This window comes from Capra hircus, chromosome 25 (assembly GCF_001704415.2).
Source record: "Capra hircus breed San Clemente chromosome 25, ASM170441v1, whole genome shotgun sequence".
NCBI lineage: Eukaryota > Metazoa > Chordata > Mammalia > Artiodactyla > Bovidae > Capra > Capra hircus.
In genome coordinates, this window is record NC_030832.1 from 38688410 (window position 1) to 38716316 (window position 27907).

The following is a 27907-nucleotide window of genomic DNA, read 5'->3' on the forward strand; positions in this document are numbered from 1 at the left end:
ATAACTTATGAGTTAAATTCTCTTTACGCTCATCTCACAAATCAGTGAGTAAATCAACATATTCAGTATCTAGGTAGAGAGGGCACTTCTATCAAGGAAATAAAAGAACCCGAATCTCTAGTCCAGTTCAAGAAGGGAGATGTGCCCTTGGCACAGAACTGCTAGGAGCAGAGGGCTATCTTGGATAAAAGAAATTTAAGACACTGTCAATGACTTTAGGGAATTACCAACTTATTCAATTAAGGAAAATAAAAAGTTTGCATGAAATGCTAAAGACTGCAAAGGCAGCCTCTGACCGGGGCACAGTGAGTGTTTTCAGCACCTGATCTGATCCTGGGCGAGTACGTCTGCCGACCTCAGCTTCTCCAGACCCCTAAGGCCCTTTCTCTCTCCTCATAAGGCCTGTTCCTGAACCAGCCCTCTCCTCAGCCCTTCCCCTGCTCTTCAGAGAACATGAGGCCTGGGCTTTCTCAGCTCCCCACTCCTAACACCTCTCTCCAGCATCCCTCGTGCGTCTCCTCACGCAGACCACCAAGGAAGATGAGACGTATCCCCCTCTTCAAGGCCCATCCTGCGGCTCCCTATTCCCTCATCTTTCTGCCCAGTCTCCTCAGGAAAAGCAGTATCAGCCACTGCCCACCATTCCCTGTCTCCCTAAGGACCAGCAGCCTGCTTTCTTCTGGGAGGAAAAATGTCCTGCAGCTCTTCTCCCCTCTTCCACCAAACTCATGGAACCAAGACCCTCAGGTTCACCCCCAGCAAAGGGCAGTGTGGTCCTTGCCTCGGGCAGAAGCTGACACCACAGCCAGCCCTGCCGCCAGGGCTTCTCACCCCATCAGAAACAAGGGGCAGGCTCTGTCTCTGGGAACGCAGGCTAAGTCTTCAGGTCAATCACCCCACTGAGAACAGTAACAATATGGACGATGCATGAAAAGCAACTTCTTATGAAACATATGGAATAACAGAGAAGCTGGCAGGGAACTCACTGGACAGAATCTGGAGCTCAGAGAACAAAGGGGAGCGCCACACGGCGTCTGACTGTGGCGCCTGCCGGAGCACAGGGCCTGCGTGCCTGCATCTGTGGTGAGCAAGGCTCGACAGTGCACAGGCCCAAGCCCTGGCCCTACCCAACAGGGGGCCTCACAGAGACGTCCTCACCATGGTGGGGACAAACCCGCTCCCCAGCAGTCTGGGGGGCAAGCTGGCTTGGCACCGAGGCCCTGTGAGTGAGTGCATGTGTGTGACTGTGAGTGTGTGTGTACATGTGTGTTGAGTACAAGTGTGTGTGTGTGCCTGCGGCAGGGGTGGGGGGCAGACAGTCCCGAAGAAGCTGTGACCACAGAGCTGGCCTTACTGGGATTCACAGCCCAAGCTCACACCATCCGAGTGCCCCAAAGACCTCAGGCTGAGTACAGAAAGCCCTGGGCTGCTGTCGCCGCTGATGAGCCAGGACACGCAGAGAGCTGACAAAAGCAGGGGGGCCCCCGCTGAGGGCACGCCCTCCAGTCCAGGCTCCCAGGATCCTCACCACAAGAAGGCCCCGAGGAGACAAGGCACCATCAAGAGCCAGGAAGATCAAATCCAGAAGACCTCAGATACGGGAATTATCGGATGCCGACCACAACCGAACTTTAAAACACTCTGGGACAGTTTTTTAAAAAATCAAATAGACCTCCTAAAACAGAAAAGCCAATTAACTGAACTGTAAAATTCAGTAGAGAGATTTAATAGAGGAATAGACACAGTGGAAGAAGGAATTTTAAAAAGACCAAGAATTAGCAGCTAGAGCCCAGGTCTGAAAAATGATCTAGAGTGTGGCACAGGGAGCTGAAGAGATGGAATACAGAAAGGAGAGAATAAGAGAGAAAAGACAAACCAAGAGGTCGTGACGCATGTCTGATCAGACTTCCAAAAGAAGAAAAAATGGGGTTGAGGCAGTTATTGGGAGGATAAGGGCTGAGAACACCCACCGAAGATATGACATGCCAAGCAGAAAAACAAAAAAGTCCACACCTGTACATATTACAGTGAAACCACACAAAAAAAACAAAAGACCAAGAGAAGAGTTTGAAAGCAGCCACAGAAAAAAGTCATGTTACCTTCAAAGAGCTCAGGGAGACGTACAGCTGACTTCTCAAGACCAACCATGGAAGCCAGAAGACAGTGGAGTGAGGTCTTCAGTACACAGAGAGAAAATAACTGTCATCAAGCAAAATAATACACTTGAAGGATGTGGACAAAACAGAGGTATGCTCAGACCTACAGAAAAAGACCTGCGAGTCTGTTACCAGTGAGACTGCACCATGGGGAATTCTGAAGGACATACTTCAGACAGAAGGAGAGTGAGCCCCAATAGAAGGTCTGAGATTTGGGGGAAATTAAAAAAACATAATAATAAGGCAAAGTGATCTGATTACATGGATAAACCTAACCAAACATTGATGTTAAGAAAAACAACAACATCTTGTGGGGATAAGAGAAAAAAAAGATACCTCACAAGGATGAACATAACTGCATGTGTGTGCGTGTATGGTGTAAATTTAAAGCATGTTAAAATACCCTGGGGTCCTTGTATTGCTCAGAAAGGGGCCAAAGTGAGAACTACTGTTACACTAAGTTAAGTATACATGTTATTTCTAGGGTAGCCAATACAATCACAGCAATAGAGTACACAGCTCCCTAACTACGAGGAAAAGAAAAAAAAAATCCATAAGAAGCTAAGAAGCAAAAACCAGAAAACAAAAAAAGCAGGACAACAGCACCAAAAAATAAGAGTAGATATAAATTTAGAACGCTGTAACAGAAACTGTTAGTCAAAGACCTCTTACATACATCTTTTTTCAACTTCCATTAAACTGCGCTATATCTCAGTGCTATCTAACGGTCCAGACTTCTTTCAGTTTTTTCATTCACTCAATTAATATTTATTAAACGTCGACTATAAACAAGACCCTACAGTAGGCAAAGAAAATAGCCTTGGTTCCTGCTTTTATGGAGATTATTACTGTTGAATGGGTAGAAGTTACTGCATCATTGCAAAGACTGGGATCACGGCTATGATGTCAATAAACTGTCTTTCACATCTTCAGTCGCTGGTATTCCTACATCTCATTCAATTGTTATACTTTCCCTTACGAAAGCACTTGAGAAGAGAGAAGCTAGGACTTTGTTAGTAACAGAAGCCTAATCGAACGGTAAATCGATACATACCAGATGTTACTATATTTAGTTTGATCTGCAGTTAGCAGTCTGTCTTGAAAGCTGGTTACTAATTCTGGAGCAGTCCACCGAAGAGGGAAAATTTTTTTATCATCTGTCTCAATATAATCCTCCTGTTTTGTAAGAAAGCACACAGAATTTTGAATTCTCTAACACTTCTAGTGAGCTCAGTAACTTAATCCTAGGTCATTCTCAGAAAACACATACTCTACCCAAGAACACAAGTCGGAAAAAGAAATGGACACAGAGACAGAGTTTCTGGGCAGAGGGTGGGTGGAGGGTTTCTCTGAATCAGCCTCCTGGGCCTCATGAGCTGGTCTCTGAACCATGAATGCCTGCTCAGTCTCCCTTCCTGGAAAAGGAAGGTACGCTGTGTCTGATGTACAGAACGCGGACTCTGAGCAAAATATCTCGTAAACTATGCTGGGCTGTATCCCTGAGCAGAAGAACAGGGTGGTTAATGAGTAAGAGCGCAGGCTCTCGAATTGGACAGACTGGTTGAATCAACGTTCAACCACCTACCAGCTCTGTGCCTCTTGAGCAAGCAGCAAACATGCTGAGCCTTATTCCTGACCCATAAGACCAGGAAGACGCACCAGCCTTCCCTTTACGGTGAGGACTGCATGTGATCATGCGGGCAAGTCCTTCATAGTGCCCAGGTGGCACACAGCAAGTGCTCAAGATACTGGAGCTACTATGGAGACTAAGGACAGACCTATATTTGCATGAATATATATATATGTATTTTTGCCCCATAGTAAGCTACCTTACTCAGCTGGGCTAAGCAAACACACAGATAAAAATTTCACAGGTACTTTACTTATTTTCTTTGGGGGATATATTCATGACAGAGCTGAAAAACTCAAATCCCAAGCTTACTGATTTGAGCTGAAATTTTATCAAACATGTAACAGAAATATTAATCTATGATGTGTATATTTTATTATATAGCAGCAATAATTATTTACCCTCCCTTTCCCAACAGGCATGGCATTCTGTGATATGACCACTTCATGAGCATTACATTAGATCAGGAGAGAACCCTTAAACTTCTGGCTCACCTTGTACCTGCTGAATCCTATTCCATAATCACCCACTTTCACATTTAAGTCCGAGGTGAGAAAGCAGTTTCGCAGGGCTAAGTCACTGCAAACAGAAAGAGTGAAGCGGACATGAGAACAAGGCGGACCAACACCCAGGATGACACGACGTGGAGCTGCTGCGGGAATCGGCTTTCTTGGGAAATCAGGGTGGTGAGTGTCTTGAGTTCCCTGATAAATAATTCATGTTTTAAAATCCTTTTTCATAGGAAAAGGCAACGCCACATTCCTAATTACTTAAAGAATAGAGATGATCAGGGTTTTTTGTTTTTTGGGTTTTTTTTGGTAAATCACTCTGACTGCTAACAGGTTAAATTCTAAATATATCTGTATCTTGTTCTGCATTGATACCAGACTTATGGCTCATTTCCTGGTATTTTTAGAGTTACCACGGAAGAATTCTAAACTGGCTAATTTGTCTGAATTTATTTTAAATAGCTTACATTACCTGAGTAATAGTCTAGTAGTGGTCTCAACTGCAAGTAAAGAATAAAGTTACAACTTCAAGCATACTAAAATAATCTACATTATTAAAAATGTTTGTTTTAACTCCTTTTTCAAAGATATACAAGCATTATAAGTGATTTAGCCCCCAATTCACTCTCTTCTCTTCCAAACTCTACCTCTCCAATAGGGAGGCAAAGAGCATATTTTCAAAACTGACTTAAAACAATTTACTCAGTTTATTTAAGAACAAATTAGTTTTAAAAACTACCTAACTTGGAAAGTAAAAAACTACTTTTTCTAAAAAATCTTCCCATAGAGACAGCAGATTACATTTTTTTGATTTTAGCTTTAACCCTTGGAATTTTTAAATTATCAATTGGCATATGAATGAAAAAGCCACTGAACTAAAATAGAATTGAAAACCTAACTTACAGTTTTAAATCTTAAATAAAAGTTCTCAGAAACTGAATTTCCATAAGTCCAAAATTTAAAACGTTTGCCTTTATATGGCCAAAAATAAAAAACTATCAAATTCTTATTTTCAGTGATTTTCATTTCCAAAGCTCATGTGTCTGAAATAGAACAAACAACATGGATAAGGACACGAGAGCTAACGCTGATAGAATCCAGGGACAGCCTAGTGCACACCACCACTGATCCCATCATACTATCAGCGCTAATGTTCAGAAAGCACTTTACACACAGGTGTTTCTCCAAGCACCTGATACGTATTAACTCATTTCATCTTCACAACAGGCCTCCCAGGTGGGTACCAGAATGTTCCCCATTTACAGAAAAGGAAACGGAGGTGCAAGGAACTGAAGTGACTCTGCCAGGGTCAGTATTTCTGTCTCTCACCATCAATAACCATCAACGACAACCCATTACCAGTCAGAGCACACTGCTGTCCGTGCGCTGACCTCGTGCTGATCTCAGCAGGCATCCCGTCTCTGTGTCACACCGCGGTGGCTCACAGTATGTCATACGTTGTCACTGTTGTTACATTTGTGATGATGATCTGTGATCACTGACCGTCAGTGTTACTACTATAATTTTTCTGGCATTTTTTAAGCGATAAAAGTTTGAAGTCCAAGATAAGAAAGCAGTTAGATGTATCTAAACCAGTCAGATGCAGTCAACCCCTCTGTACACCATCTTTACAAGCAGTGTTTTCACGGCACTCCACCAGGCCTGTGGAGTGTCTGGGGAAAACCTCGGGACACCTCTAATGTTACAGACAATATGCGAGCACATGGGGGGATCAGTGTCCCAGACCACCACAATAAAGCGACGCTCATGATAAAGCAAGTCTATGAATTGTTAGGTTTCCAAGTGCATAGAAAGGTGATGTTTACACTACACTGTAGTCTATTACGTGTCCAAAAGCAAACACACAAACAAAAAAAATGCTATGCATAAACCTTAATTAAAAATACTTTATCGCTTAAAAATGTCAAAATAATTACGGTAGTAACACTGAAGATCACTGATCACAGATCATCGTAACAAACAACAATGACAAGGTGTGAAATACTGTGAGAGCCACCCGACGGGACAGAGACAGGAAGCGAGCACGCGCTGCTGGAGAGATGTACCGCCAGACCTGCTTGACGAGGGCTGCTGCAGACTTCTGATCTGTGTGTGTGTTTGGGGCGGGGTGGGGCGGCCAGCAAACCCGCAGTGTCTGCGAAGCGTGGTAGAATGAGGTGTGCTGTAGAAACCTCCCATCTCAAGGAGAGAGGTGGCCCCTGGGTTCTGGAGATGAGGAGGGAGGACGGGCGGCCATGTGCGGGCAGCAGCGTGCGGGGCTCTCAGCTGCCTGGCCCCTGGACTGCGAGCAGCACACGCATGGTACTGCGGGTCCTGCCCGAGGCTCTGGGCACCGCCAGCTAGCACTGCTAAGGCCCCTGCAGACAGGCCCTCCTCAACCTTCCCAACACCTCTGTCCTGGGAGCAGAATGAAGATCTGGGTGCCAGCGCCCCTGCCCAGGAGCATGCAGGTCATCTGAGGCCGGGTGGGCCCTGGCACCTTCCACTCCAGCCACTCGAGCCACTCCAGGGCCGCAGGCCGCCTCCCTCCACACCTTTCTCCTCACACACGGTCCCTGCAGGTCTACAGACACGGGGAACGAGAAGCAGGTAAAAGATGAAAAGATATATGTGCAAAGGGCCTGGGACCCTCTGTACACAACACTGTGAAACTCCTACAATTCGACTTACAGTCTCAGAGAGAGAGAGAGAGAGAGGGAGGAGGAAACACCTCTTGTTACCTGAACACTGGGGGTACTGAGTAAGAAAACGATGGTGTGACCAAGCGAATTTCCTCTCAACTCGCCCTCTACCCCACCCCAAACATCCTGGTCCCTGGAGGACAGTGCAAAATTACTGCACAAAGTCAGAGGCCAGCGACCTAGTCTCGGCTCCACCACTCATGAGTGCGCGACTCTGGCGCGTCAGTCAGCACACCAGAGCCTCGTTCTCCTTGGCAAAAAAGAAAAAGGAAAAAAATGAGGGGGTGTGCGCTAACCTGTAAGGGTTAACTCATAAGGTTTTTATAAGGATACAGTTTTTAAACATCAAAACATTCAAAACATCAAAGTGTGTCCAAATTCAAAATGATATAATTCAACTCAAAAGTAGTAAAACATGCATATTCTCCAAGGCCCAATAATGTACCAAGCTAAAGAACAGGAAAACGTAAAGGTGTAACTTTTTAACAGCGGAGGTAACTCTTGACGTCAATGGCTGGTTTGGGTCAGGAAATACAAATATACCCAGTATATTCTTCCTTCAAGTTGAAAAACAGGTCTAGTGGCAAAGCTGCCAACTGACCTGGCCCTCAGAGCTTGGGCTCCGTCCCCCTAGGCAGTAACACGCGCGGTGGCCTCAGTGGTGACTGCAGGGACCCTGCCAGGTGAGCGAAGCGGCAGGTACACGGGAGGAGTGTTCCAAACAGTCTCCCGCCTTGATTCACAAGGAAACATGGCTTGTTCTCAGCTCCCACTGCCGCGAGAGCTTGTCCACCTCCAGGAGATCGGTCTTGTAAAAACAGCTCAGCGGGGCTGCAGCCGTTTTCAAAACCACTCTGTCCTCTATTTAATTAATATTACCCACCAAGGCTTTCCCAGGAACCCGAATTCCTGATCAAAAGAGCAACCTAACATTACTGAATACTCTTCCAGGGCGCGGCCCACATTATCTTATGTAATCCTGACAAAAGCACTTCAGGGCAAGATTACCCGATTTCAGGGAAGAAACCGGCTCAGAGGATTAAGGAAGGAGAGGCCACTTAATAGCTTCAGCTCACTGTACCAACCTGCCGCCAGCAGCCACCACGGCGTAAAAACCAACCCCCATGTGGGCTGTGAAGAGACTGCCGCTTCCCACTGGAAGGTGGCTGCAGCGCTCAGAGGCAGCGGCAGAGCGAGGCCAGGGGATTCAGACGCAGCACAAAGAGGCAACTGGGCTCATTCAGCGTCCCGACAGCTTTCGCCCCTGCTCATTAGGTCCGCCTGCACCACGCTTCTCTTCTGCGACACAGCACAGACAAGGCCTACAACCCAGGCCTATGGCCAGTACTCCCTGACCCTCTCACACACACCTAACCCATAAACTGGGTTCTACAGATGCTGGGCTCCTGTAACACTGGACACCCACACTCTGAGGGCTGGAGGACTTACTAACCTCAGTGTTTCTCAGCAGAAAGTGACTTTTAACTTTAAACTGGGAAAATCCTAAAGAGGGCTTGTGTGTTGTTTTGGCCGCGCCACACAGCATGTGGGATCCTAGTTTCCCGACCAGGAATCGCACCTGCACCCCTGCAGTGGAAGTGCTGCGTCCTAACCACTGGACCGTCAGGGACGTCCCTCAGGAGGTCCTTTCATGCACAGTGCTACCTGGGTACACCTTAAGGCCACGGTCACGTGGGTCTCCAGCTATAAGAGACACGCCCACGCTGCCCGCTGGATGCCCTGTGCCCTTACTCATCACAGTGGCCTGGTGGCTTCTTCCTGCTCCTCCAGGAAGACTGACAGGCCGGGCACAGGAAGTCCCAGGTGCTTGGCCAGCAGGTCAGGAAGGTGCGGAGCATGACACACTGGCAGCGCCTGCTGTTTACGTGGCCTGCGCGGCCGTCACGTTTCTGACTACAGAAATGCAGCCTGCCCAAGACCCAGGCTTAAGTCTCCTCTTAGACAATAAGTACAAATAAAAATTAACTGGGAGCGCCTTACTAGATCAGCTTCCAGTTCGATGCATGGGAAGTTCTATCTCCATCCAACATAGAAAGTTCGACTTTGAGTCAACAAATAAATATTCCAAAGTTCACCTTAAAACCATGCTATTATGTACTCAGTATCTTATAACAACCCAGGATGACAAATAATCGGAAAGCGTGTATGTCACTGAGCCACTCTGCGGCACATCTGGAACACAGCACTGCGAGTCAACTCTGCTTCAGCTTTATAAAATGCCACTGTGGTGTGCTACCACCGAAAAACAAAGCACACAAAACCACATAAGACGCGGCTACTTTTTACAATAAGATGAAACAGCTGTCAATGGTTTCAGGAATTTTTTTTACCTTGAGTTTATGTACCTGAATTACATCCAAATCATGTGAGTTAATTTATCATCTTCATTTGTTTGAAACTAGATTCTAAAGTAAGTAAAACTTTAACCTAAAGAAACTCACAGGAAGGTAACATTTACTTTGCCAATTTTTAAAATATAATCATAGAAACCAACTTGGGCTTTAAACAATTTCCAGTTGTCTTTGATAACTTCATGTTGCTGATTCTGATGTGATCTTCTCTGAAAATGCTCCATTCTCCAAAATCTAAAAATTCCTACACCAAGTATTTAGGTAATAATCACTTGTGTTTTATAAAAGAGTAACAATACAAATATGCTGGGTATTAATCTGTTATGAGGGAAAAAAACAAAATATAAGGTTTTTCCATTATAAAACAAATAGATCTTTATATTTTGAAGTTTTGTGTAAGGGTTTCTGACTTCGGCCTAAAGAAATTCATAATTCTTTCAGGTCTCTTAAAAAGCACCTTATCAGAATGATCTGCTCACTGTGCAAATCAAACAAGATAGATATGTAATAAGAGAGTTAATTTTCCTTCTTCCTACCCTGAAGTAATGTTGAGAATGTGATAGGTATTTTTCCATATCTGTTCACACACACACACACACAGACTCACACAAACCTCCGCAGATGTAAGCATTTTCTCTTTTTAATGGTGTCGTATTTTAAAAACATTTTATATATGTGTGTATATAAAATACACAACCTGTGCAACCTGTGTCCCCACGTCAGTACACACATGTATTCCTTTTCAGGTCTTTTGGTTGTTAAGAGTAAAATGATTTAATTAAAGTCAACTAAAGAGACAGCTCAGTGGTAAAGAACCCACCTGACAATGCAGGAGACTCAGGAGACATGGGTTCAATCCCTGGGTCAGAAAAATCCCCTGGACGAGGAAATGGCAACCCACTTCAGTATTCAGATGGAGGAGCCTGGGGTCAGGGGGAGGGGGCGTGCGGTGCTCGGACATGACTGAGTGTACATGCATGCACGCACACGTGCATACACACACACTTAGCACGCAGGAGTCAGACATGACTGAGCATGCATGCATACATGCACACGCGGGCGCGCGCGTGCACACACACACACACACACACTCTGCCCAATTTGTCCAGAGACCTGAGAAAACATTTCAAACACAAATCAGAGCTGAAAAGCCTGGAGGAGAACAAACAGGAGTCTCTTTCTGAGTTTAAAGAATCATCATCTCAGGACTCAAAGCCCTTTGCCATCCTAATTAAAACAATTATGTGGATGATCTGAACAAACTACGACGCGCTCTGAGAGCTGTGACTGTTCAAGTGGGACCAAAAAGGTCTGGAGAGATGCATTACCCCGACCCCAGGGCTGCTCACACCAACCCCAGCACCCCCGACCAGTCACAGTGGCCTCTCGGAGTGCCGACTAGAGGCCGACACTGGGACCTTCTATCAGAAGAAGACATCAGACCCTCAGAGCCCTCCTCCAGAACCGGAGAGGGCCACAATGTGACAATGGCACCCAGCGGGTGGAGGCGGAGCCTGAGGCTGACTCGAGGGGGATGCTGAGGCAGGGGTCTGGAAGGCAGACCGGAACTGCTCAGTCTCGACTCTGAGCATCACACCCTTTCGCGTGCTTGGAGATTCTGGCAATACCCTCTAGGCCTCATGCTGTATTCAGGCACTCTGTTCCCTGGTGCTGGTTTAGACGGAGCCCAGCTCGACCCTTGTTCTGACCCTGGGCAGGAGGGGACATCTTGTTTATAAATCGAAAGTTCACACCCACAGCTAGTCCTCCTTGGGCTTCCGGCAGAGCCGGTGCCACGTTTGGGGGTGGGTGTGGGGGAGGCGTGCGAGCGGAGGGACCCACCTGTGCAGGAAGTGCCGCTTGTGCATGGCCGCCAGCCCCGCTGCGATCTCGCACGCCAGCCTCTGCAGCAGCATGGTCTGCGCGTCCCCCCGCGCCGGCTCCGGCTCGCCGCCACGCAGGTAAGCCTTCAGGTCGCCCTGTGAGAACCAGCCCAGGTCAGTTTCCAGAGAGGACCGGGGGGACAGACGGGCATCTCAGCTGACAGAGATGCTGATGTGACTTCTTGGAAATTACTCAGATTTGAGCTTAATTAAGAATCTTACTGAACACATTTAAAATTACAAAAACAGCAATTCCAACCAAATACTTCAAAGCTTGAGAAAATGTCCTTCTTCTTTTAGGATCATTCTAAATTCAACATTAGTTTACCTTTGTTATAGAAACACATGGATAACAATGGCTAAAAAATAATAATAATAAATTAAAGATAATTTTACACTGACACAATTCACATTTAGTGTAGATGTACAGAAATTTCCAGGTCACTGAAAGAAGATGATGGAGAGTAAACAAGAGGGGCCATTCACACCACCTTCAAGGATTCCAGGGGAGGTCACATCACAGTAGCTTTCAGGAACAACACAGAGGGAAGGAAAGAAAGAAAAATGGATGGAAAAGGAAGAAAAAGCATTTTCGAGGGCCGGTAATGGCTTCAATTCTTTGCCGGCTCCCCCACAGCCCCTGTGAAAAAGAACACTAAGGCCACTTCAGAAACATTCATGATGTGACTCTAATTAAGTCTGTTCAAAGGACAGGAAATTGAACAAATTCACACTTAGACCCCAGCACACAGGTGTTTCAATGTCCCGGGTACTCTCGAAGGAACCCCCACTCCGCCCCCCACAATACACACACACCTTTCTCGGTTTCTATTTCCTGACTCTCAAGGTGGTATGTCCTGGGGAATTTACCGTGTATCTCTTTGGGGAAATACACCTCTGAGGCAATCTTCCATGTTCTGCTCACCACATGATTAAGTATTTATTGATGTAATATAATTCCAAGGTAAAGCTTTATATATAATCAGTTAATAAAATTTAGAAAAAGCAAGTCAAAAGTTTTCAGTTTTTTTTAATGTGAGTCAAAAAAGATGCCCGAAGAAGAAAATTCCTTGACCGATTAAAAGAATCGAATACCTTCCTAAGGATGGCTACAGAAGACAGCAAACTGATCAAACCTCTCAAATCAGACTTGAGAACAGCCTTCCTCTGCTGCCTTTGCCCACACTCAACACTACGTGTGTTCCAAGGCAACATCAAGTCCACACCAAGAACCTGAATTTGCTTTCATTCCCAGTTTCATTGATCTTTATATGGACGATGATGTTGGTGTCATGGGGTTCTCATGGCTGGGAAAGATTGAAGGCAGAAAGAGAAGAGGGTGACAGAGGATGAGATGGTTGGATGGCATCACCGATTCAACGGACATGAACTTGGGCAAACTCTGGTAGAGGGTGAGGGACGGGAGGCCTGGCGTGCTGCAGTCTGTGGGGTTGCAGAGAGTCGGACACGACGTGGCGAATGAACAACAGCAACACTGGTGTCAATAACTGTTACCATCTGGGCTTTCAAGCAGGAGCCAAGCACTGTGCTGGGAGTTTCTGCACCTGTTACCGCAAATAACTCTCACAATTCGAACCACTTTCCGGACGTGGAAGAGGCTTAGGGAGGGTGAGAGCTTTGCCCAAGGTCACAGAGCTAACAAACAATGGGCCTGCACGTCCACTCTTCGGTTTACCTGCCAAGAAAATTCTGTTTGGTGAGTGAATCCAATTAGTATGCAGAGCAAATCAGTTATCTTACAAGAATGAACGTCAAGTCGACCAGAGTCGACCACACGCTCTCTAGGACTCTCCCCGACTCAGCGGGCTGCTCCACCATGGAGCGGCCGCCCCGGACCAGGCTGGGTGCTCACCCCCACCGCCGTGCTCCTGCTTCTCTGCAAACACGGCCTTTCCCCTTCCGCACCCCCGCACAACTACAAGCTGCTCCAGACCGGAAACACGCTTCCCCGTTAAGAAAAATACAGTCTCCTCACCACCCCAACCCACCTTCACCCAGGCTAGGCTCTGTCCAGCGCAGAAGTGGTGGGAATAAGGGCTTCCCTGGCGGCTCAGAGGTTAAAGTGTCTGCCTGGAATGTGGGAGACCTAGGTTCAACCCCTGGGTTGGGAAGATCCCCTGGAGAAGGAAATGGCAACCCACTCCAGGACTCTTGCCTGGAGAATCCCATGGAGGGAGGAGCCTGGTAGGCTACAGTCCGTGGGGTCACATAGAGTCAGACATGACTGAGCGAGTTCACTTTACTATGGGTGACAATTAAATTAGCCCAGAAAAACTCCAGCAGAAAGCATGGGGCCTACAGGCTCATGGGATTTTCATAAGGTAGCCCACACGGAAACGAAATATGAGAACAGAGAGCTGAAGTTTGTTCACCTTACCAGTGAAATGACAACTTAAAAGGCATCTGCCTAACCCCCTTCCTTCAATGTCCATCTAAGGAAAAAACTACCCTCACACAAAAGTAGGACTATGCTGTTCTGCGTCTGGCTGATTCTCAAAGCAAACAGGAGCTGCTGGCCAACAGCAAACACTTCCCGAGTGATTTTGGCCATGAAGGCAGGAATGGCGGAGTGGGTGTAGCTGTTTTTCAAGGTTACCTAAAGTATATTCCTTACCACTCACTGTTCTTAAGTTATCTTCTCTTCACAATAGGCCACTCCCCAAATTTCACCAGGAGATAAAGTATAATAAACAGAAGGAGATTTTGCTTCAGCTCTGAAGGTTTCCAGCTTGGCAAAAACTCAGTCTCTCCCCACCTGCCCTGGGGTGGGGAGGAGAGGGGGAGGGTGAGCACAGCCCGGGCAAACACGTCTCTAACCTGCGGAGTCAACATCAGCGGTTCCTGAGGAGCAGATCAGCTTCTCCCGGACAAGACCTGCGACAGGCTGGGAGGGGCCCAGGGCTACTTCTATGTTCTAGAAAGAACCCCAGCGCTCTCCTGGCACCACCGTGCTAAAGAAAAATCAGCGTAAGATCTTCAACTACAGCAAAGATGTTTCTATACCTGCTAAAATGGATCCATTCTATCCAGAACGGATGAAGCTGTGAAGTGTAGGCATCTGGCTTACGCTTTAATGATGCTGAGTGAGCCCACTGGGATTATTACTTTGCCCACAATTGCACCCACTCCAGTACTCCTGCCTGGAGAGTCCCATGGACGGAGGAGCCTGGAGGCCTGCAGTCCACGGGGTCGCTGAGGGTCAGACACGACTGAGCTACTTCACTTCACTTTTCACTTTCATGCATTGGAGAAGGAAATGGCAACCCACTCCAGTGTTCTTGCCTGGAGAATCCCAGAGACAGAGGAGCCTGATGGGCTGCCGTCTATGGGGTCACACAGTCGGACTCGACTGAAGTGACTTAGCAGCAGCAGCAGCATTACTTAAAAAGAGAAACACTGAGAACAGCAATGTATTCTGAAACAATACAAAGTTCCCTTTATCCAAGTTTTAAGTATTTCTCACACCCTCCCTAATGCCCTTCCGTAAAAAACTCAAGAAAACCTTAGGACGCTAGATGGCAGCAAAGCGCTGGTACTGAGACCTCAGACACCAGAGTGGTAGCTTGGCCCCCTCTGCACTGAGGCACGTGGACCTTCAGATGCTTCCTCGGGAGGACCTTCCCAAACCCCAACACCGGCTGCCCCGAGTGCTCGGTCCAGCTTTCCTCCGGACACGGAGAACCATGAATTCACTTCAACACGGCGTAAAAACCCACCCAACAAACAAATAGATTAGAAATTACAATTGCTCATACGTTTAACAGAAGGATTTGGGAGAAAACTTTGTTTTTAAACAAAAATTTGACTGAAAGGATGAAGGAATGGCATCGACAGCCACCTGCTCAGCATCCACTGAGGAAATCAAACCTCTGCACCAGGCGGGAGGCCCTGGGAACTGCCAGCCCAAGGGTTCTCACTCCTCACTCGGACTGCGCCTCTTGCCCTCGCCAGCACTCAAGACCCACCTGTCCACGCCCACACCCCCACAGCACCTCCTCCCATCACGAATTACCCTCCCTGAGCCCATCCCATCTCTGCTCATAGAATCTGTGCATGCCCCTCCGCCCGCATACCCAGCTCCTGAGCCCATCCCACCTCCCTCTTATGGACACAGGGCTTTGGGCCTGCCGGCTGGCCTGCCCCCTAACCCCCAACAGGCTTGGCTCCAGCTGCTCCCATCAGCTATCCCCGGCCGCTTCTGCCGGACGCAAGGTCAGCGGTCACCAGCAGAACCCAGTGAGGGCCCGCTCCTTCCTTCCCCACCGGCCTCCTCCTTCTGAGCTCCCCGGTCGCTCCTCTCCAGGCCCCTGTGCAGAACCTCCTCCCTCTCCCTCGTCAGCAGGCGCCGGCACAAGCAGGGCTCTGTCCATGGTCCTCGTCCCTCCTCGCCGCAACACCTGTTCCCGGGTGGGCGTATCATCCCACGGGCACTGAACATCATCTCTCACACGCTTCTCTGGCTCAGACCTCCACCCCCACCCCCGAGCCCCAGGCTCATCTGTCAGCTGCTCACTCGACACCCTTCCCGGGATGCCCGAAAGGCACCTCCAACCCAACGCACAGAGTGCAAAGCTCTGAGATCTGCTCCGTCTCAGGAACTGGCATCTCCGTTTCCCCAGGGCATTCAGCCAAAACCAGAGTCCTCATGCTGGAGTCTGCTGTGTCCCGGGACGCCCACCACCACCCATCACCAAGTCCTGGACCTACAGTCAGAGGGAGCCTGGGCCACGGGGCCCAGGGCAGCAGTCACATGCTGGGAGGACCCTCTCAAACCCCAGCACCAGCTGCCCTGAGTGCTCTGTCCAGGAGGGGCCACTGGCTGGGCCTTGGGAATATGGCACCCCCCCAGCAGCTGCCCACATCGCCCCACCACCAAGCCTGATCATGCCGTGTCGTTGTTTGGCACGTGTCCCCTCTGCGGGCTCTGAGCTGGGGACACTGTCCACGTGTCCCCTCTGCTCCACCGTAAGCCCACGCCCCCTCTCTTCTCCTCACACTCCTGAGGCGCAGGGCACATCACTCATCTCCGTATGTCTGGAAGGGTCCCCGTGTGTGGGCTTACTTCACAAGTTCATTCGTGAACAAGACATGCCATTTCTGAACAAAAGGCCAGTTCAGGGAGGCTTCCCACTGATGGAACACAACTGATGGAACCCTGTACAGGCATTAACCCCACCTGATACAAAAGTATGTAGAATAAAATTAAGCTATCAGTTAAAATCCCCACTTCGCCACGGCAAATATGTGACTCAGACAAGGAGGCGGCCAAGAGAAAGCGTGGTCCTGGGCGTGGCCGGCAGAGCCCTGTTCCTCCCTCGCAGCAGTCTTCTCATCCGTAAAACGAAGTTGCGGCACCTGCTCGGAAGACTCGGTGCCCAGCTCGAGGCCGGCATCGTCGGGGCCCCTCTCCCCGCCATGCCCGAGTGGGCAGGGCCATGCTTCCGTCAGCCCCGGAGCCTCTCCTGAGCTGCTGGAGCCAGCCGGCCACAGAGGCGCGTGGAAGTCTACCCAGATGCCAAAAATGCTCCCTGGCCAAGGAAAGACTCTCATCTCTGCATCTCTGCTTCAGGGTCTGGGGACGGAGGCAGAACTGCTGATTCTCACTGGAAGCAAGATGGAGCGGAGCGGAACCTGCTTCCTTCCGTCACCTCAGCCTGCAGTCTGACCTCCCAGTGGTTGGTCTCTGCTTGACTCCCTTCCAACCGATCCCTCCCAGCAGACGCCAACCTGCCTCCCCAATCGTGGTGCTCTCGCCCACCAGTCCCCAGGTCCCCCCAACCCCACACATGCAAACCATCAAGCTCCCCTGCCTGGCTCACGTGTCCTTGAGACCCTTTCTTGCTGAGCAGAGTCCATCCACCCACCCATCCACATTCAAACCAAATACCACCTTCTTTGTGAAGCCTACCCCAATGAGCCTACTTAGAACTACAAAGAACTACCCAAACCTTTAAATTACAATCAACTTAACAAAATAAGAAAAATGAATAAATGTAACTACCATTTCCTGAGCACACTATGTGCCCAGCGATTCATATTCACCATCTCATGGTTGGGCAGTCCCTGGGAGAGGCAGGATCACCCCTATTTTACAGATGCCTACACTGAGGCTTCATGAGGTTAGGGCCTTTCCAGGGAGACCCACAAGCAGGTGGCAGCATGAGCGTGTGAAGCAGGCCCGCCTGGCCCTCCAGGCAGAAAAGGCAGGACGGGGGTGGCTAGCCATGCTCCCCAGAGCGTGGGGCACAGCCCTCGGTTCCCAGCAGGTGCTCACACACTTTTGCTGAGTGAGTGATCCTGACCCCACTCTCACTGCCCACCCACAGACACACACGGGGCACGCCACAGCCCCCGCGGCCACGCGTTCCACACGGCGCCCTGCGCTGAGCCCTCTGCCCACGAGCACTGCACCACCCTCGGCAGGACACGTCAGTGGCTGCGGGCCAGCTACCAAACCCTGCAGACTTTTTCATTTGCTTTCATAAAAATTCTAAGAGAAAGTGTTTTTCAAAAAGAGACCGGTAATTCCATCTTAGGAATGACCTAAGTAAGTACGAAAACAGTCTCTCCTTTCTCCTCAAGAGATGGTATCTCTGAGCATGCTCCCCGCCTGGTGACAACGCAAGAGGCCAACGTGCCCTCGCCAGCTTCTGACCTGCTGAGAGCCTGTAAAGACAGTGGCCCCTGTCACGGTGGCCGCGGCTACTCGCTTCTGAGCCTGGGCCGGCAGCCTCTGTCCTCTGGACCTTGGCCAGAGGGCGCCTCTGCCTCGGATGGCGTGCCTCTGCTCAGGCCGGCCTCTTTCTGGGAGGGTCCTGGGGCACCCAGGCTGGGAGCAAGGTTCAGAGGAAGCCGGGCTTCGGGGTGCTCTGGGGACATCCCTGCAGTCCAGGCAGGCAGGCATCTCCAGGGCTCACGGGGCCGATGTGAGCTGAGCATTTCTGTCACCCAGCCTCTGAGCATGCTGAGCCCAAGACCTTGACCACAATGCCCCCGGTCAGGCCCAGCCCCTGCTGCTGGGAAGCTGGTCTCTCTGACGTGTACTAGGGTTCAGAGGTGATGAACAGGGAACTGCCCTCAGAGATAGATGTGACCCCACCAGGGGCAAGGTGGGGGGCTCCCTAGGTTAACGGCCTTTCCTTAACACGAGACTGGTCATTCTGAGTACTGACCGACAGACTTTCCACGGGCACCCCAGCCTCTGCCGGGTGTAGGTCACACTGGTAGAGCTCCTTACATAACAGGAACTAATCACCAATGTCTTTTGTGTGTGTGATGAAAACCATGTCACACAAGGCTACCCCCTCAAGCACTTCTCAGTGTCCACTTCTGCGGCATTAAGTCCATCCACACGGTCGTGCAGCCCTCACCCCCATGCACCCTCAGGACTCTCTGCATCTTCCCAAACTCAGACTCTGCTCCCTGCTCAACAGCAACTCCCCCAGCCCCTGGCACCCACCCTGCCACCTCACCCTGGAGGGGCCACTCTGGGAACCCCATGCAAGGGGACTCCTGCAGTACGTGTGGTTTGTGACCTCGCTTATTTCACTGAGCGTAATGTCCTCAAGGTTCATCCATATGGCAGCAGGTATCAGAATTTCCTTCCTTTCTATGGCTGAGTAATATTCCAGCTCATGGACAGACCCAATTTTCCTTATCTGTTCATCCACTGATGGATCCCTGGGCTGCTTTGGCCTCGTGGCTACTATGAATAATGTTGCTATGAACACGGGCATGCAAGTGAGACTCTGTGCTCAACTATCTGAATACGTACCTAGACATGGAACTAAACTCATCACCTGAACCCATTCGGAAGAAAACATCAAGCTTTTACTACTCCAGGAAAAACACCACCACTGCCCAGGAAGACTTTCAGGAATGCACAGACAGGGCGAAGAATAAGAAAATGCCAAAGCACGTGAGCTGGTTTTCTAAGCCACCTCGATTAGCCTGCAAATGTGCCATTTCAGGAAGATGGTGACTCCCATTTATTTCTCTTATGCTCGCTCATGGAGAGTGCTCCCGTTGCTGTTTATAATCAGCATCAGGAGCCAATTAGGGACCCAAAAAAGACCCCATTAGAACAAGCAGGCCTGTCTCATCACGTGAAAATGCATCTTTGGTGTACTTTCTCCACAGGCTGGGCCACCTGTCACACTGGCCACCCAGAACTAGGTTAAAAGGAGTTATTTTCATATTCTATTCAATAATAACCAAGGATCATGCATATTGTACCTCTGATAACAATGAGATACCCAAAATCAACTGTGCAATAAAACTGTCAGAAACACGCCTGGGAACTCCTTCCTCCCTGCTCTCACACCTTTATGAAATAATCCGGCTAAGTGGCAGTTGTCACACGTCTGCCCCCTCTAAGCAGGAGACCCAGAGGACAATGACCAGTTTTCTCTTTGAGTCCTGTGAGAGCAGGGAGCTGCCTTTCTGCAGCAAGTAAGTGTTCCATCAGGAAGCAGCGTCCATGACGGGAGAAGCCAGTGGGGGTGGGGCACAGAGAGCAGTGAGATTAACTCTGGTTTCCTTACAAGGAGAGAGAGCTCTAGGAGGGGTCTCCAGAGGAGAGTTAAGTCCATTGATTCTAAACTTTGTTCCCTAAAGGTGCATGTTGCGACTTCTGGTGTGACCATGCGCCAGAAACAGTGTCTGCAGTAGGAGATGGGGAAAACTAATACAGAAAAGTTTAAGAATCCAAACCAAGGCTAGAAAAAGAGCGAATAGTAAAAGTTGAAACAGGTAGGAGAAACAATAAAAAATAGGCAGGTAACATTCTAAACATCACAGCAGGTACAATAAATACAAATGGACAACCTGTTCCACTTTAAGTGACCAAGACTGACAGATTAATAAAATCCTAACAATAAGCTAGTTACAAGAGATGTCAACCAGCGGATTGGCAGACCTAAACCAGGCAAATTCTAAACCAAAAGAAAGCTGGCAGAGCTACGTTTATATTGTTAAAAAGACCATCCTCAGTAACGCTTTTAATGTTAAAGAGAGTCCCTTCATAATAATAAAAGTCTCACATTACAGGAAGTTGTGTCTAGTCTAAATTTGTGTCCCTGACGCCGTAGGTATCAAAATGTACGAAACAGAATAACTAGAACTGTAAGAAAAAAATAAGGAAAATATGTAATCGGAAGATTTTAATATGCCTCTCAATACCTAATAGAAAACTGACCCAGGCTCCCTCTGCTCTTGCCCCGTCTCCACAAATGAGGAGGAAATAGGAGATTTGAACAGCCTCACAAACTTGACCCAAAAGGTCCACACAGACATATGTACTGATCACCAGAATAAACATTTCCCGCAGCACCTACAATTGAATAAAACGCTGACCCTGGAGTGGAGATGAACGTAGCCGGGAAGAGAGCAGCATCCGACCCCGAGCTGACGAGGACCACCTTTGCTCAGGCACTGAGGCTGGGGGCGAGGGAGGGGAAGAGTTTACTGCAACATAATCCACTGAAAGCGAATATAGACAGTTTGTTAATCATGTTTCTTTGGAATAGAATTGAAAGCCGTCCTTCATCCAGCATTTCAATCTGCCAGAAACACTTCAGTAAAAACTTCTGAAATACGTGACCTTGAACTTGTACTAGAAACTTACCAGGTCACAGAACTCGAACACCAGAAGATAGGGGATTGCTTCTACACACTGTCCGACACATTGGAGGACATTTGGATGCTGAAGGATACTGGTAAAAAATAAAAGTCACAGCAGCGTTCATGAGGAAGCAGGCCAGTAAAACTGTTCAAACAGTAACCCCAAATTGAACATTCTGAACGATTTAAATACGATCAACTGAAAAGTGCACCAGAAGATTATATTTAACAGATGCATTCTAAGTTATGTATTGATTAAATAATTTAAAGGCAAGCAGGTGGATATTTTCACAAATTAAAACAACTTCTATCATTAGAATCTTTTAACTCTGGTAATTTAACTTTATAGCTATCAGTTTGAAGCAGCATTTAAAAGGACTATATTCAATAAGCATTTCAACCTATACGTTAAGTAACCTGGTTACTTCTTAAGCTATCTAGTTCATATACTGGTCTTATAAATCATTGTATATGCAAACATTTTTGAAAAATACGTTGTCTAAAACAAAGCTAAAAGAAAAAAAGATATGCCAAAATGGTTTTTCTTTTTTAAAAAAGTCTTTATTTTGAAGACAATAGTGAAATAAGAGTAAGTTGCAAAGACAGTAGAGGGCCCAGGCTCCCTTCACCCAGTTTTCTCTCCTGGTGGCACCTAACCCAGTGCAACCCTGAAACCAGGGCGCTGGCGCTTGGGAGCAGTGTGCTGTGTGCGCCCGGGTCCTGTTGCCAAGTGTGTAGCTTCATGCAACCACTACACAGTGGAAATACACAACTGCCCCCCACCACGGAGCTCTCTGTGCCACCCTGCTCGGTCACACCCCGACAACCCCCACCAGCCGTCCCTCGGCCCCGGCACCCACTAATCTGGTCTCCTTCCCCACGTCTCATTGTGAGAAGATTATGTAAATGAAATCACACAGTGTGTGGCCACCTGAGGTTGATTTTTTCACGCAACATAATGCCTTCAGGATTACCTAAATTGCTGCCTGCATCAGGGGTCCCCTCTCATTTACCACTGAGCAGAATTCCACGGGTTGGATGGACCAGTTTGTCCAAACCAGTCACCTAGGGATTTTAGTTTTCCCAGTTTGAGGCTATTATAAATAAAGCTCCTATAAACAATCATGCAAGAGATTTTGTGTGGAAGTAAGTTCTCTGAGATAAATGGCCAGGAGTGCAACAGCTAGATTATAGGATGTGACAGTTAATTTTGTGTCAACTTGGCTGGGCCACAGTGCACAGATATTTGGTCAAATGTTGTTCTGGACACTTCTGTGAGGGCGTTTGGGGACGAGATCATCATTAAATCAGTTGACTTTCAGTAAAAGCAGATGGTGCTCCATAATGTGGGTGGGCCTCGTCCAATCAGGTGAAGACCTTAACAGAACAAAGACCAGCCTCCCCCAGTGAGAAGGAATACTGTGAGCAGACGGCCTCCACGCTTGAACTGTAACAGCGGCTCTGCTCCGCGTCTCCAGCCTGCTGGCCCCGCCCTGTGCACCTGCCAGACTCCGTAACTGCATGAGCCATTTCCTTAAAATAAATCACCTACCTACCTATCCTTTCTTCTATCTACCTACCTACCTCCAACTACCCACCTACCTATCTACCTACCTACCTACCTCCAACTACCCACCTACCTATCTATCTACCTACCTACCTCCATCTACCTACCTACCCACCTATCCATCTACCTACCTACCCACCTATCCATCCATCTCTCTCTCTACAGATCCTACTGGCTCGTGTTTCTCTGGAGAACTGTGACTAATACATATGGTGGTTCAGTGTATGTTTAGTTTTGTAACAAAGTGTCTAACTAGTCTACAGTAACTGTACCATCTTCACCTACTTTGAAGAATTCTCTGGTCAAACTATCTAACCCCAGAGATTCTTTTGGAGACTTTTTAGGTTTCAAACTCCATTTCTTTAATAACTCTATTCCAATAACCTATTTCATACTGAGAGAGCTGTGGCGGTCTGTGCTTTTTGAGTAACTGGTGCATTTCACCTAAGCTGTAAACAGATACACTAGAGCTGTTGGTCGCGTCCTGCCAGGGTCTGCCTCGTTCCTGGTGTTAGGAATCTGTGTGTTCTCTCTCTCCTGTTCTCTGCCAGTGTTGTTCGAGGTTTTCCGCTTTTTCTGTCTTTCCGAAGAGCCAGCTTCATGTTTCACTGATTTTTATCTGCCGTCGTTCTGTTTCTGCTCTTTTCTTTAATATCCACTCCTGCTTGCATGGAGTTCATTTTGCTCCTGTTTTTCTGGTCCCTTGACGTATGAGCTGAGATTATCGGTTTGAGACTCCCCTTTTCTCATGTAATCCAACCCCACAGGTAAGACGGTGCTTCCCTGTCCCTGCTTTTGAGGCTTCGTGTCTTTTGTTTTCAGACATTTGACTATGATGTGTGTTGGCACACATTTCTTTGGGTTTATCATATTTGAGATTTGCTCCATTTCTTGAATCTGTAGGTTTGTCTTTGCAAAATGTGGAATAATTTTCAGTGAATACTTCTTCAAACATCTTTTTAAGCCGTCTTCTATCTCCTTTCAATCTGGGTTGTCATGCTCTTTTGTTCAAGCCCCCAAGTCCTTGAGGCATTTTCATTTTTTTAACCTTTTCTTTTTGCTGCATGAATTGGGCAATAAATATTTATCTTCAGCTTCACTGATGTTTCTCCTTCGTCTTCTCCATTCTGCAGCTGAACTCATCCATTGAGTTTTTATTTTGATTACTATTTTTTTCAGTTCTGAAGGGTCCATTCAGGTCTTCTGACATTGTCTATATCCCTGCTGAGGCTCTGCATGTTTTCATTTAAGGGCACTCAAGGCTATGGTTTTTCCTGTGGTCATGTATGGATGTGAGAGTTGGACTGTGAAGAAGGCTGAGCGCTGAAGAATTGATGCGTTTGAACTGTGGTGTTGAAGACTCTTGAGGGTCCCTTGGACTGCACGGAGCTCCAACCAGTCCATTCTGAAGGAGATCAACCCTGGGATTTCTTTGGAAGGAATGATGCTAAAGCTGAAGCTCCAGTACTTTGGACACCTCATGCGAAGAGTTGACTCATTGGAAAAGACTGATGCTGGGAGAGATTGGGGGCAGGAGGAAAAGGGGACGACCCAGGATGAGATGGCTGGATGGCATCACTGACTCGATGGATGTGAGTCTGAGTGAACTCCGGGAGATGGTGATGGACAGGGAGGCCCGACGTGCTGCGATTCATGGGGTCGCAAAGAGTCGGACATGACTGAGCGACTGAACTGAAGCATTTTTACAACGGCTCCTTTAAAAATCCTTGTCAGATAAGCCAAACATCGCTCTCATCTTGGTGTTGGTATTTGTTGTCTTTGTGTATTTGTTTTATTGAAGTATAGTCAATTTTCAATGTTGTGTTAATTTTTGCTATACATCAAAATGATTCTGTTTTACAGATACACACACTTTTTCATATTCTTTTCCATTATGATCTACCTCAGGCTATTGAACATAGGTCCCTGTGCTGTAACAGGTCGACCTGGATGCTTACCTGTTCTCTATACAATACTGTGCATCTGCTAATCCCAAACTCCCAGCCCGGCCTTCCCTCAGTCCCCCTCCCACGTGGCAACTGCACTTCCATTCTCTGCCCGTGAGTCTTTCTGTTTTGTAGATACATTCATTTGCGTCATAGTTTAAATTCCACATTAAGTGCTATCACATGGTATCTGTCTTTGTCTGACTTGCTGCAAATGGCATTATTTCACTCTTTTTTACGGCTGAGTATACTGTACATACCCCCTTCTTCTTTATCCATTCATCTGCTATGAACACTTAGGTGGTTCCTGTGTCTACTGCAAACAGTGCTGCTGTGAACGTGCTGGGGTACATGTACCTTTCTGAATTACAGTTTTGTCCGGATATACCCCCAGGGGTGAGACTGCTGGATCACTATTTTCAGTTTTCTGAGGAATCTCCATACTATTTTCCATAGTGATGGCACTAATTCGCATTCCCACCATCTGCTGCCTATTCTTACTTGTGCTGAGTTTTTCTTGGAAAGATGAGTAATTTCGATTGAAACCTGGACATATTGGGTCTTGTGCTATGAGACTCCGGATCTTATTTAAACTGTGTATTTTACAACCAGAAATCTCAAAGTGGTTTTAAACACCTGATTTTCAACAGACCACATTTAAAAAACATATGCTATGGTTTACTTACTAGTATGGTTCTCCATTTTTCAAAAAAGTGTCTTGCTCCTTCGGGCTTGCGCTTGCTTTTAACTCCTTCACGATTACTCTCGCTACACTAGTGCCTGTGTAGATCTCTCCAAGGAGCACCTAAAGCCAAAGATGAGGAACGGAACAGTTCTTCACGACAGTTTTCATTAAGACCATGCTATCTACCCATTAAAACGTGCTTTAAGTGTCATAAGGGGAAGTGGGGGAGGAGGGAAAACAAATAATTGGAGGAGGATGAAAAGCTTCTAAAATTCCCATCTCTTTTCCATTCTCATCACTCTTATGCCAACAATTAGAAAAGGCTCTGATAAAAAACAAAGGCCTTCTTGGGGAAACTCACACACCCAGAAGTGCTGACACTCACACTCCCACATGGTTTCAGGGACCAATGGAGAAATTCAATTGATGCCACAGTGTGCGGAGAAATGTGCAATGTCACGCATACTAAGACTTAAGCAGCTTTGCATTCTAACAGCGTAACAGGAGGGAAAAAATGAAGGTGAGCAGACTTTACCTTTCCAAACCAGCCATTCCCAATCTCCTGTATGTAGTTCAGACTGTGGCGGGCAACTTGGGACTTCAAACCTTCTGCAGGAAAAAGAACATTTAAGAAGTAAAGATAAGTATTTAACAAAAAGACATAATAAGTATATAACCTATGAAGTATAAATGCTAATATAAACTTAATGTTTGTGATAATAAAGATAGAAATGAATACTTCAGGGCTTCTCTGATGGCTCAGCGGTGAAGAATCAGCCTGCCAGTGCAAGAGACACAGGCTCAATCCCCGATCTGGGAAGATCCCACATGCTGCGGAGCGACTAAGTCCATGGGCCACAGCTACCGAGCCTGTGCCCCAGGGCCCCAGAGCCGCAGCCCCTGAGCCCTCCCAGCCCGCGCACCCCAGGGCCTATGCTCTGCACCAGGAGACGCCGCAGCCACGAGAAGCCCCAGCGCTGCAGCCAGAGAGAGGCCCCGCTTGCGGCAACGAGAGAAAAGCCTACGCCCGCAACACAGGCCGTCAGAGCCGAAACACAAGTCAACAAAATTATAAAAAAGAAATGGCTACAACTAACAGCATTTGTGAAAAAGCATCCTGCCCTGACTCTCAGCTCCAGCACTAAACACTCCCATCAATAGCCCTACTGTAACACCAGCCACCACCACTCACTGGCCTTTACTCAGTCTTTACTTTTACAGGGGCTGGGAGTGGGGTGGGGAGCAGGGATCTCTAGACTGTTCCTCTCTGGAAACACTGAAACTCTTGCCACAAACTCCACCTCATCAGAACTCTGGAAGAAGGTGAAGGTTTAGAGCATTCAAAGGGAACCAGGAGAAAGGCCACTGAAAAAGGGAGAATTTCTTTGTGGGCTTTCATTCACCTACATCCCACCTCCCTCATAGCACATCTTAAAAACAAGCCATGTGCCAGAGTGGGTGCTGGTCCCAGAGGGAGCAGAGCGCCCTCCTTCCCCAGGAACTGTGTTTCTCTTGACCTGACCGGGGCTCCCCTGAAGGCCTGCTGTAGGGGCACCCCTTCTTCCACTGAACTGGGCTCTGTCAGGACGGGGAGGCTTCATGTGCCTCAAAACAACGAAAGCCAGGTGGACAAGGCGCTGCCACCTGGGGCAGAAAACAACGGAGGCAACAATAAACCAGCTAAAGCTTCAGCGAAAAAGCTCAGTGAAAACTGGGGTCGGGTGGGGCGGGGGGGAAGGAGCTCTTTTTAAAAAGCTATTATTACGCATACGGGGTAACTTAGAGAGTCATGTGCATCCTCAGGGAAGGACATCTGCTCAGAAGAGACCCAAGAACAGAGGTGTCACCACCGGCAGGAACTGAAGGCTAAGGCAGAGCTGTCAGCGGCCACGCTGGGCACCTGCCCTGGCACAGACTCAGGCTGTCAGGACCTAGACAGCATCTGTTCCTTGTTCCCTTTTTTTTTTTTTTTTGCATATCATGTTATTCAAAATATCCAGTTTTCAACAGAAAATTGCAAAACAAATAAAGAACAATAAATAGTGGTACATGAACTGCTACAAAGGAAATTTAAAAGAAAGTGTCCCTGAGAAAACAGACACTGGCCTTACTGGACAAGAGCTTAAATCATGTGTCTTAAACACGCTGAAAGAGCTAAAGGAAACCACAGACAAAGAACCACAGGAAATTGAAAGAAGACCAATAAAGTGAGAGAAATTATTAAAGGAGCCAAATAGAGTTTTAGAGCTGAGAGTGCAAGAACTGGAAAAAAAAAAAATCACAAGAGGGGTTCAACAACAGATTTCGGATAATCTGTAAACTTGAAGGCAGGTCAAATGAGATTATCCAGTCTGAGGAGCAGGAAGAAAGAAACAAATGGAAACGTCAATGAACTTAAGTCTGACCGCCAGAACTGAGCTTCACCAAAGAGCAGAAGGCAGAGAAATTAGCAACCAGAGGAGACTCACAGTCCAATCATTCTATGGATTAGTAGCAAGGCTTCCTTTCTCAGGACTCAGAAGTTATTCATGGCAACATGACATCAGGACGGAAGGCCTTACCTACAGAAGGCTGGAACTGTGATGGAGCTGGTAGCGAGACAGTTGGTACTGAAAGTGTGAAGACTTCTGCTGGAGACTGGACAGAGGGCGTGTCTTCTGCTGGTGGTGTAAAATCAATCTCATCATCAAAATTATCTTCAAACTCCTAAAGCAAAGGAAGAGTGATGCTGTATCTAATATAAATCAGCTTGAGAGCAAATACCAAAGATACATGCTAATATGTAAGACATAAACATTTATTCACTCGTTGGGGA

At 47.6% G+C, this 27907-nt stretch overlaps 1 protein-coding gene across 4 annotated transcripts in view; it reads right to left on the reverse strand.

Moving 5' to 3' along the window:
* The window catches only part of LMTK2 (lemur tyrosine kinase 2), a 74617-nt gene that overhangs the window by 18256 nt on the left and 28454 nt on the right, over window positions 1–27907 (reverse strand). For 3 of the 4 annotated variants that reach the window (XM_018040575.1, XM_018040573.1, XM_018040577.1), the window contains 8 exons: window positions 27654–27798; window positions 25628–25701; window positions 25094–25212; window positions 20899–20986; window positions 20628–20711; window positions 11212–11348; window positions 4281–4365; window positions 3211–3332 (listed from right to left, as the gene is read on the reverse strand). In XM_018040575.1, the coding sequence (XP_017896064.1) occupies window positions 3211–3332; window positions 4281–4365; window positions 11212–11348; window positions 20628–20711; window positions 20899–20986; window positions 25094–25212; window positions 25628–25701; window positions 27654–27798 (854 nt within the window). The remainder of the gene's footprint in view (window positions 1–3210; window positions 3333–4280; window positions 4366–11211; window positions 11349–20627; window positions 20712–20898; window positions 20987–25093; window positions 25213–25627; window positions 25702–27653; window positions 27799–27907) is intronic. The other variant, XM_018040576.1, reaches the window with a different exon arrangement.